At 37.9% G+C, this 12014-nt stretch overlaps 1 protein-coding gene across 1 annotated transcript; it reads left to right on the top strand.

Moving 5' to 3' along the window:
* The first annotated feature begins 836 nt into the window (after nucleotides 1-836).
* Nucleotides 837-1271, top strand: LOC145292772 (ATP-dependent DNA helicase PIF1-like). Its single transcript, XM_080138810.1, has one exon. The coding sequence runs from the start codon at nucleotides 837-839 to the stop codon at nucleotides 1269-1271; it is 435 nt and encodes a 144-aa protein (XP_079994936.1).
* The last annotated feature ends 10743 nt before the right edge of the window (nucleotides 1272-12014 follow it).

The raw sequence follows: 12014 nt of genomic DNA, 5'->3' as shown, positions 1-12014 counted from the left end.
CTGGTATGAGTGCTTTTCAAATAAAAGGCAACACTTTGCATAGCACTCTCATGATCAGTGTTCAACATGGAAAAATTCCTGTTTACAAAGAATTGAAAAAAGATTATGTCAAATTTTTTAGAAGAATTCTGGAAAATGCTAGAATAATAATAATTGATGAAATTAGCATGGTCAGTCATTTAATGCTGGCTTTCATTCACAAAAGATTGGATGAAATCTTTGGGAATTCAAATAAAATGACATATCCATTTGGAAACATGAACATTTTATTGTTTGGAGACTTATTGCAACTGCCACCAGTCAATGAAAAGCCAGTTTTTGCAAGAGTTACAGCATTTGATGCCAAAAAACAGAAATTGGCATTTGTGGACACTCATTATGGAAATATTTTGAATATGATGAGCTCATTATTAATATGATGTCTCATATTAATAATGAGCTCATGAGATGACAAAGACAATTATAGTGAAATCTTGGGGAGAATTAGAATTGGTTCACCCTCTGACTCAGATATAAGCACTCTTAAACAAAGATGCTTATTTTCTGGTAGAAAAGCAAAAGTTGAAGAAATTGCAGATAAACTTATTGAATTGTCTTCCAATTCTGAATTGAAATTTGTTTGCATAATTCCTATGAATGAAGCTGTAGATGAATTGAATAATGAAATGCTAAAAAAATACAGCATTAAAACTATTGAAATTGCAGCTGTTGATTCTGGAATGAGACAAAAGAATGTAAAAAAGAAGAAAAAAGTTTCAATTAAAAATAAACCAAAGAAAACATCAGAAACAGCTGGATTAGAAACTATTTTGAAAGTTGGCATTGGTGCCCAAGTGATGTTGAAGAGAAACATTGATATAGAAAAAGGTTATTGCAATGGTGTTATTGGAAAAGTAACTGATATTATTGGTAAAGGCACTAATGTTGAATCCATTGTGGTTCAATTTGATCATAAAAATGAATCTTTTACTGTTAAAAAAATTCAAGCTAATTATGAAATTTCACCTGGCATATTTATTACCAGAAATCAATTCCCATTGTCACTCTCTGATCCCATTACCATTCACAAATCTCAAGGAATGAGTGTGGATGGCATTATTGCTGATTTGGGAACTCAAGTTTTTGCTGATGGAATGGCTTATGTGGCTCTTTCAAGAGCTAGAAAATTGTGCAATGTTTATTTGTCTGACTTTGATCCAAGATCATTAATTATGTGTGACAAGTCTGCTTGGGAAGAATACAACAGACTAGTTCTGGAAGGCCAGAATTGACTCCATTGCCACCTTGTAGAAAACAACCACCGTGTATGGCAAATGCTACTTATATGCCAAAGAAAAGAACCAAGCGATTGCAAATGGGACAAATAGAAGAACCAACTACTAAAGAGAAGAAAACTCAAAATAATTTTACAAATTTGGTTCCTAAAATGCCTTTGATCAAAAGAAGTAATGATTGTTTTGTTAATTCAATTGTGCAATCAGTTAATCAGTTGACTGATTTCCATGGTTATTTGAATAGCTTGAGCATTGATAATGAATTTTCAAAAGAAATGAAAAATATTCTTTATCATAATAAAAATTCTGTTGCAAATTTGAAAAGAATTATTGGTGGAAGATTCAATGATGGAAATCAACAATGTGCTCATGAATTTTGGAAAGAAATGTATCTTAATTTTGAAAGGGACTTTCAACAAAAAATTATCTTTGCCAAATTTGATACTGCCAGATGCATTAGATTGCATCAACAAAATTGCAACTATTTTACAAATGAAATTTGCAACTGCAACATAAGTCCTGGTTGTGGGAGACAAGTGCAACTTCCAATTGATGGAAAAGAAGAATTGCTATTGCAACCAAAAAATGGTCCTCAGCGATTCAAATTTTTAATTAATCGAATTATGAAAAGTTCTCTTCTGAAAAATTGTGATACATGTTCTCTCAATTCAGAACATGAAGTTACTTCAAGAATTGAATTCCCACCTGAATTTAAATATCTTATTATTCAAATCAATAGATTTTAAATCAATCTAAATATTAATATTGAAGAAAGAATCAATTGTGACGTAATGAACTTCAGTTCAAAGAAGCAGCAAATCTTTGGCAATAATTTTTCTCTGAAAGCTGCTGTCATTCATAGAGGACCAACTGCCAGAGCAGGACATTACACTGCTTTGATAAAAAATGAAAATGACGTTTGGGAAGAAATGAGTGACAATACAATCACAAAAAGACATACAAAATTTCCTGCCAAATTGCCTGACATTGTACTTTTGTTCATGGAAAAAATGTGAAAAATTCTATGTTTGGACTAAAACAATAGGCTTGAACTTAATTTATAGGCTTGGACTCAACGTATATTATTATCATTATTATTAACCAGTGGTGTTTGAAGGACTTTCCTATAAAGTTTTGGTCCTTACAGACACTTCGCGAAGGCCTGTAAATAGGCCCATTGCGATTATTCACTGTAGGTTATTTATTTGAAAAATGAATTAAATGATCCTAATTATGATATAATAAAATTATTAATTTTTATGTAAATTATAAAATTATTAATTCCATCTACTAACTAACTAACTAATGAATTAATTTTATTCAAACAATTTTCACTACATAAATATATGCAAATAATAGGGGGGAAATAAGTTCAATCCAGCGACTGACACCCTTTCTAATTCAACAATAAACAACAACATATGCAAATAATAAATAAAATATTTATCAATATTCAAATTTTATTTTTAGCTGCAATATTTTAAGTCTAAAAAATTATTATTTCTTACTTTACTAGAATAGCTTGTTCTTTACTTTTCCAGGTTGAATTTCTTGTCCTTTACTTTTCCAGGTTTAATAAAATCTTAAGAATATTACTTTTCATGCGCACATTTTTCCATATAATATAAGTTATTTCTAGACAAATATCAAGTCCTTATTCAAAAAGTCTGTTCCAAATTCGTAGATGTTAATAAAACTGGTGCTTACGTACTTATATTACCATGCTATTTCTTTTAAATCGTATTTTTAAGTTAAATTCGAGATTTGCGATATTTTGTAATCAAATTGTTAGATGAAAGTACAAAATAGTTACAGAACTCCCTCCCCTCCTCATGTTAAGAACGGCTTTCTAAATATTTGTAGAGTCTGCTTTATATGACCAGACCAAATTTCCGGAAAAGACATTGTAAATGCAATCACCGGTATCATTTTAGAAAAAGCGTGAACTCGAACTAGTAGATAAAAATATATTGTTTTGTAGATTTCGGTTTGCTAAAAAGAATCTGAAAACCGTATCTGTCGCAAATTAATAGTTTCAAAGATATTACTATTTTTCCAATGGATTATTTTCTATCAGCTGTAATGGCGTAAGTCCTCTGATTGCGCATGCGCACAGAGGCCATTTCACTTATTTCATTTACGCTACGCATAAGTGATAGTCACGTGACATTTCACAAGGCGCATGTATACATGGCAGACATTTTAAATCACAAGAAATATTTTCATAAAAAAAAGTTTTCACCTCATTTTATAGTAAAAATAATGCTATAAGTTTTCACGACCAGTTTATAAAAAACATATTTTTATGTTTTTCGTTCTTTTTTTTGGGGGGGGGGGGTAATCATATATAGAACTTGTATAGCTTAACAGGTGCTTCTGCAGTTTAATTAACCGTTTTTCCGTAAGTAACGTGCCGAAATTTATCGAGCAGAGTAATGATTAAAATTTCACAAAAATTCTGTGTTTACATTGGTGGGGTTGAGGGGGGGGGACACCCGCTGCCACAACACTGCCTCTCCCCTTGTAAACCGCTCATGAAAACTGAATTTCTTTTTAGATCAATTGAAAAGCATTAAAAACTACGTAACACACAAAAATAAACCACATTTTTTTAAATACCCACTAAAAATTCCTCCACAATGTGACAAGTCATTTTATGCTTGTGCGCATGCGAACGCAAGAACCGAAATTACGTGAACAGATACAATGATGCGTTGTGGTATTTGCTTTTTACTTATAGTCAGGTTCCTAATGTAATTTTGTGAGAACGTTTTGGAGATTTGCAGACTTATACATTTTTGGAAAGGTTTTTGTCTCAGGAATAAGAAAATCAATGGTACCATTTGCCCAGATGCGTATATGGCGGCCATATTGGGTTTACAAAATGGCCGCCATAAGATGTAATATCTCGGCTTCTATATAAGCTGGAACACCGATTTTAACTGCTAAACGTACATTTTCTGGGCCAGAGAAACCAATGGTGGTAGTTATAAAGCAACAACATTTTTAACATTAACTTTTAGATGCATAACTGGGTTCAAACTGATGTGGTGTTGTTTTATTGCAATATCTTTGTAATAAAAAATATGTATAATTTATAAATTCGTACTTCAGCTGTTCCTAAAAAAATCTTGCTTTTACATCACTAATTCAAATTGTTAATTTACTTCTGATACTTTGAGAACTTGTAGTTTTTGGATTGCTATTCTAACATTACTGTAATTCTCTCTGTGTTTGTAGGTTAAGCATGAGTGATAAGTTGCAAAGTAGAGAGGAGGCATGTCAAATCAAGGAGTCCGTTAATTGGAAGCAGTGCATTCTCTGCCAGTCTGATGATAAAAAAAGGAGTCTTGGTGCAACATCCTTGATTAGAGTCCTATGGGCTCGTATTGCAGGTAATTCTAGAGAGGGCTAGTTTGAATGATGGGGACTATGTCCAAGTCGATGGGGCATTAGAATACGCCGACTGCCCCCCTGCAGAGGGTAAAAGTCCCTCAATGGGGGTCCTGGATATGACCTTAAACTATATCCGATGGTGAGGTCCCAGCTTGCGAGCTCTGGGGAGTGTGGAGCCACCCTTTAATTGCCATTGCTCCCAGGTCCACTCTGACCAGGAGTGGTAGTACCTGTTAGGGTCCCAACTATGGATTAAATAGAAACTGACTTGCAAAAAACAAACATATTCTATTAAAAAAATTTTCTTCAAAATAACTAGATTCGGCATTAAATAACATGAAAAGGGTTGATATACCATAAAACAAAAACAACCAACCAAGTCTAAAGACGACTGTAGAACTGCACACCAGAAACAATTTGTGAAGAGAGGGCGGTCTGGCATTTGCACTCATGTCAATCGAGTGCATCTAACAAAGTTGAAATACAATGTGCATGAGATCGCAACACAGACACTTTAGCTACAGGACACTACACTGCCAAAAAGCCTGACCAGAAAAGAGGAAGCACAGGCCCCTCTACATCTGGTCCTGCATTTCCATTCACACGATCACATACAAGTTCACTGGATTAGAAAGAGTGCTTATTTTGCCAACAGGACAATTGCCAACAACTGTACCAGATCAGGACTGAGAATGCAGGTAAAAATCTCAAAGATGCTGTGGAAAGGTCCCATAATCCTGCACTTAAGACTAGGCTGAACACCTGCATATCACCAGATGATGCACATGCAATTTATATCCTATACCACAAAGCTTGTTGGACCAAAAATGTGTTCCATGCTCTTCGAGATACTAACACTAGCAAAACTGTTGAAGAACCTTTTCTATAAAAAGCGAGTCTGCTTGAGCTGATAAATCCTATTGATGTAGAAACAAAAAAACAATACCTTGGGATGGATGATATTGAAACGACTTATGTTAATATGCTTGGTTTGGATAGTTTTTGAAAGTCATATACCTGTATTCAGTAGTAAATGACTGAAAGAAATGATCCTTACTTATTTGCCGCACCTGAAGTCTGTTCGACCAAACATAAGGAAGCCAATTGTCTTCTACTCCCCAGATGCATGTTTTTTTTTTTTTTTTATTACATTTTCACCCCAAACAAGGCACATTGCCACTTTAATGTAGGGGGCTACTATCAGGGGAAACATCTACTGGGGTACTATGTAGGGATTAGGGCAGCGAGATGTTGGTTCACGTTGCACTTGAACTTATGCATGTCAGTACAGTTGGGGAAGCAGTGACCTGGAATGGAATTCCAAAGTCTAGCAGTTCTAAGGAAGAAACTACTGGAGTAGAAAGATCTTTTACATCTAGGGATCTCTACAGTGTGGGGGTGGGATTTTGTAGCTTGTCGGGTCTGTCGAGGGTGTTCACGTCGTGGGGGCACAAGTGCTTGCAGTTCTTCAGAGCATTCACCATTATAATACTTGTAGAACAGGCAGAGGGATGCAACGTTTCGACGATGGGACAGAGGCTGAAGTTTAGATGCCAGTTTAGGGCCTATCAGATTTGCGACTCTCTTTTGAACCCTGTCAAGGAGCGAGAGACTAGTAGCCGATGCACCGGCCCAAATATGACAGCAATACTCCATACATGGGCGAATAGTGGCCTTATAGAGGTACAGGATACTTTCGGGTGTTAGAAGCTTTCTAGCCACCTTCCTCGCAGCGGCCCTGGCAATGCCCTCGATGTAATTGTTCCAACTCATGTTTCCTGTGAACGTTAGGCCAAGGAGCTTGAAAGACGTACTCTCAGATAAAGAGTTGTTGGCCATTGCTATAGGTGGTAGAGAAGGTTTCTTGTAATTATTGAATGAAACCAGTTTTGTCTTGGTGGCATTGAACGTTACCATCCATTTTTGTCCCCATTCCACTACTGATTGGAGGTCATCCTCTAGTGTTTCTGCCATTACTTTAGATATATGTTCATTTGTTTTCCTGTCGTGCCTGCTATAGAGTGTGGTGTCATCAGCATATATACCCATCTCAGAGGCAATTTTGTCGGGGAGGTCATTTATGAATATCAGGAACAGCAGAGGACCAAGGATAGATCCCTGGGGCACTCCCGCATTTATATCATATTGTTTAGATGTACGACCGTCGAGGACAACCTGGATTTTTCTCTTATCTAAGAAGGATTTAATTATGTTAAGTATTCTACCAGTGATACCGTAAGATCTAATCTTCCTGAGGAGACCCTCATGCCATACCCTGTCAAAAGCCTTAGATATATCTAGAGCTACTGCTCTGCCCTCTCCCGCTTTGTCCAGTGAATGGTATATGCGTTCAGAGATTACAGTGAGGATGTCTGCCATGGAACGGGCTTGTCTAAATCCATATTGATGGTCGGTCAGAAGTTTAGCATCTGTAAGGTGCTGGACTAGAGCATGGTTAATTAAGGTCTCAAATATTTTGGCAAAAAGTGGGAGGAGGCTAATAGGGCGATAATTTAATGGGTCAGTTCTTTCGCCAGAATTCTTGAATACTGGTACCACAGAAGCAGTTTTCCAACAGATCGGAAAGCAAGATTCATTAAGGCATTTGTTGTAGAGTTTGGAGAGAACTGGAGCTACTTCGGCTGAGCACTTTTTTAATAGCACAGCTGGGATGAGGTCGGGTCCACATGCTTTGGAAGTGTCAAGGTTTTTTATGATAGCATGCACCTGAGCAGGGGTGATTTCCAGATCGTCTAGCGTGGCGTCTGTCCGCATAGGAAATTGAGGTAGGGGGTGGTTTAGAGGGTCCAGTGTGGAGTTTGAGGCAAACCGACTGGCAAGCAAGTTAGCCTTCTCGGTTGCTGAGCAAAGAACCTCGTGATTGTTGGTTAATGGGGGAATTGTTGATTGCCCATTATTTACTACACTGTTGTAGATTTTCCAGAAGTCACGAGTTCCTAGTTTTTGTGCTTTGATGCGTTGTTTAGTGGTTTCCGTAAATTCCCTCTTAGCTGTCGCTATTTCTTTCTTAACGTTACTTCTAGCTTCTATGTACTTTTGTCTGTTTGAACTGGACTTATATCGGTTAAACCTGCGGAATGCATGCTGCCTTTGAGCAATGGCAGTTGCGCAAGTCGAAGTAAACCATTGGGGAGAGTGGGGCTTGCTATAGAATTTCCGCATGGGAACATGTGCTTCGATTGCAGTTTTGAACCATTCAGTGGTCTCGGTTGCACACTGTTCAGCAGGAAGAGAAAAAATATTTCCCCATAGGGCGTCTCTGATAAGATCTCTGATAGCTTCCCAGTCAGCCTTTTTATAATATCTCGTTGTTTTGAGCACTGGCTCTTCAGTTTTGGGTCTAGAGTTTAGGGCGATTTCAACCATTATCACCGCATGATCAGCGTTCCCAAGTGGGCTGTCGGCTTTCGTTACACAATCATCAGGAACTGTGGTCAAAAACAGATCTAATAGTGATGCGTGTTGTTCTTCCTGATCAGGGAAGCGGGTTGGAAAAGTAACAATTTGCGATAGGGAGTGAGATACAGAGAAGCTATGAGTTGCGCTGCCTGCTGCATCTGTGTAAGTAGAGAATCCAAGCCAGTTTTTGTGATGGACATTAAAGTCGCCAAATACATGTACTTGGGCGCTAGTGTCGTAGGAGAGTGCTGTGTCTATGCTGTCAGATACTTTGTTTATTATGGTGCAGTCTTGGGTCGAGGGAGAGCGGTAGAGAAAATAAAAGTAGCTAATGTTGTGTTGCATGATTAGTCTAAAGCACATAAAGGCTTGATCATCCGTTTCTAGGTTTGTTTCTCTAGTCAAGGGAAGGGTATTACGAATGTAAACTCCAAGTCCGTGCATATGTCTGTCAGAGTCCTTACGACAGAGTGGGAGGTATCCAGGCATGTTTAAGTAGTTAGAGGGGATGGAGGAGTGTAGGTTAGTCTCACTTAGTGCTAAGATGTCCGGGGTATTTGTTAGGAGAAATGCTTCAACATCAGCTAAATTAGTTCTAAGCCCACGGATATTCGTGAATGCAAGCCTCAAGGGAGGAGGCAAGTTGGATTTGTTTGACCCTAAGCCTGGTTTAAGCTTATTTTTAGATTGTACTGTCATCATGTTTTTTAACGAGTTTCAGTTGGGTTAGGGGAAGCCGAACAGGAGGTTATGCAGAATATCACACATGCATCACAAGTAGACCATCAGCTGACCCTCCATCAACTAGGACTGTGGCCTCAGGAAAGCCCACCGGGGATGAGTGCAGGGTCCCTTTCCATGCGCGCCATGGCACTGCAAACATCCCGATATTATTCAACTGTTGATGGAGCAGCCGCTCTAAGCGCTACCAAAGAGTTAGGGCTCCTGTACTACCAGTCGGAAACAGCAGCCAGTAACTGTCAATCCGGTACCCTCAACCCATCAGAGGAAGGTCAACCCAATCTAATTGCTCAGGCATATGTGGTACTCAAGCATTCTCAAGTGCCCAGCTTTAGGGGTGGGGTGTGTCGGGAGTAGGGAAACGGCGTTCATTGCCCTAGACAAGAAACAAGATCTACCAATGGGTGTTTCTGTCGAATCACTGTGATAGTATCTCTGCGCCTGACTAATAGGCAAAGAAGGAGTATGGAAGCCGGGCGATAGGCAGGACCTATCTACTCCTTAAGCAATTTAGGTATTGCAAACCGGTAATTTGTTTGAGTCACCAGCTCTAGGAAGGTTGTCATCCAAGACTGAAGAGGCCTCCCTCCTCTTTGGTTTAGTTTCAGAGTTTTCCTTCTCCTAGACGGATGATCTGGAAAGATCTACTGGGTCCGTCACCACTGAGAGGGTTTGCTCCGCGCCTGGGTTCTAATCCAGGTATTTCTGCGACCCCGCATGGTTAGTTAATGTTATTGGGTTAGTTTGTAGAGGTTATATCTGCTAAATACTTACACTCCTCAAAGTGGATTAGGGACATTGTTATTTCATTGTTACTGGATAAAGGGGTTGAGTAGAGCTCATGCAGTGTAAGCAACTATGATTGTAAGGAGGCTAGTTAGGAGGAGATAATGTGGTTTGAGGCTTTCACTTTTGTATATATATATTTTTTATTATTTTTTTTTCCTTTTTTATTTTTATTTATTTATTTATTTTTTTTTTATTCATGTGAGCTTGGGTCTAGTATAATATTAAAGTGTGAGTAGGTGTTAAGAATTGAACTACGAGTTGTGCCAAAACTATATTTTAGATGATAGTAGGGCATGAGATGCGAATGCAATATAGTACGGGTAAAACAGTAAGTTTGGAGTCATGTGTAATTTGGTAAATAGATATATGGACTGGTTTTAGTAGGTGCAAATAAAGTTGGAGGTACAAGGTGAGTTTCTATTATTGACAGAAGATGTTTTCAGCTTTCAAGTAAGAGTTATGGACATTTAGCATAGCAAGGAGCATTGGTTCAGTTTCGTATTAGCGTTGCAAAGCCATCTAAGAGGAGACATAGTTGTATAATGCAGTGCGGTGTGCTTTGCTTCCGAGTACATACTTTGGCTGTTTAATACCAACTGGAATAGGAATGAACTCCAATGCATATCTAGAGGGTAGAATTGTATAGATGTTTAGTGATGACTAAGCAGTTAGCATGTGAGAGTCAGGGGCTGGAAGTTAAAGATTCCAGTACAAAACAGAGTGAAATGTAGGAGTTAAGTGGCGGTTTGGTGGGAAGGAGCAGATTGTTAGCCTTCAAGGGATAGGGGTTATTAATTTACAAGAAACAGATCTACATTAGGATTTAGAGTGGCAGGTAAGTTTTTTTTTTTTTTTTTTTTTTTTTGCGCATGCAGGCTAGACAGAGGTAATCGTCTTGGAGGTAAAATGTATATTGGGATTTCGTAGCTAGCAGTTAGGTGTTTGTTCCAGTTTCAAGAACTAGTTCATGGCGGATCGGAATTTCGTATTTTGTATTTATAGGAAGACATTAAAGTAACGCACACAGCATAGCATCCACTCAGGAAGAATAGCTCTAGTATCACAGCTAAGATACTGCATATTTAGGTATCGAATAGTGAAAGTTAAATTAGGTGGCACTTTTTTTTTTTTTTTTTTTTTGCACCTTACCATGGCTGTTACTATTAAGTATTGTACTTAAATAAAGTTCTTCTGTCATCTAAATAAGCTAAATAGGGATTCCCCTTCCCCATTACTACGTCGATGTGACATGGTAACGAAATTAGTCAGGAAATTGTTTTAAAATAAGTGAATCAAGAATGGTCAAGATGTCTGAGAAATAAGATAAAATTACATAGATATGGACACAAACGAAAAAAAGAAAAATAAATAAAAATAAAAATAAATAGATAAATAAAATAAAATAAAATAAAAAGGGTTAGAATAAAATATAAAATTAAATAAAGTGTGCAAAGAAAATACAGAAAAAAAAAAATGTACTTAGCTAAAAATTATATCTTCGGTATGTGGCTACTGGCTTTCTTCGAGAAGTGAAGAGGACATGGTTAATACTTCAATGACAACTGGTAAGGAGGAGGAGAACAGCATGAAGACAATCTACAAAGCAGCACAGGTGATAAGGAGAAGCATTGCAACCTTCAAAGAGCCCAAGGAAAGAAATGTCATGCAGGTATCTAGTGACAATGACGATGTTCCAGCTGAATTATACACCTTAATCCATTGGATAATGGTTGGGCCTGCTGAAAAGCTGGAAACTGTAAAGAGAACCAAAGATGTTGATTGAGCTGGTGAGCCAGAATATCATGTATGGGTTCAAATCCAGTAAACGAGCAGGCAATATATCAGTCACACAAAATGTCATTCCCATTGTGTCTGTTGGGGATGACTATGCATGTGAACACCTGAACAAGCTGATGAAGACTCTGGCATCATAGGCATCTCCAACAATGCCAATGCCAGACAGATTTTTTCGGGCCCCACCAGAACTTTCATGTCTGTCAAAAGAGTTCAAGAGTCTGTTTGACATGGAAGCTGACAGAATCACAGAGCATCATGAGCTTGGATCAAGTGCAGTCAAGAGGGCATATGGTACAGTCGACAAGATCAAGAAAACAATACTCAGCCATGGAAATCCCTTTACCACTAAAGGGAAAAAGCTGTACAATGTGATCACTAATGCTTACATCCCAGATGAGTATGTACCACAGATCTTGAATGTTGATGTCACTGGACAGAAGTTGTATAAGGATTATGTGTCAAAGTGGATCAATGGAGATGCCAGCCTCTGGGCATCTGTGAAGAAAGAGAACAACAAGATATTCCTTTCTGGGGGACAAGAAGATTACAGTGAAACTCAGAGACAATACTGTGGATCTGAAAGAGACCAAGAACCTG

This window comes from Euprymna scolopes, chromosome 14 (assembly GCF_053919585.1).
Source record: "Euprymna scolopes isolate OS-2025 chromosome 14, ASM5391958v1, whole genome shotgun sequence".
Classification (NCBI taxonomy): domain Eukaryota; kingdom Metazoa; phylum Mollusca; class Cephalopoda; order Sepiida; family Sepiolidae; genus Euprymna; species Euprymna scolopes.
The sequence above is the reverse complement of the archived record's forward strand: the minus strand, read 5'-3'. Positions and strand labels throughout refer to the sequence as shown.

Bases quoted from the DNA above. Each gene is read 5' to 3' on its own strand.
- LOC145292772 (XM_080138810.1), top strand. From the start codon at position 837: ATGTTGAAGAGAAACATTGATATAGAAAAAGGTTATTGCAATGGTGTT.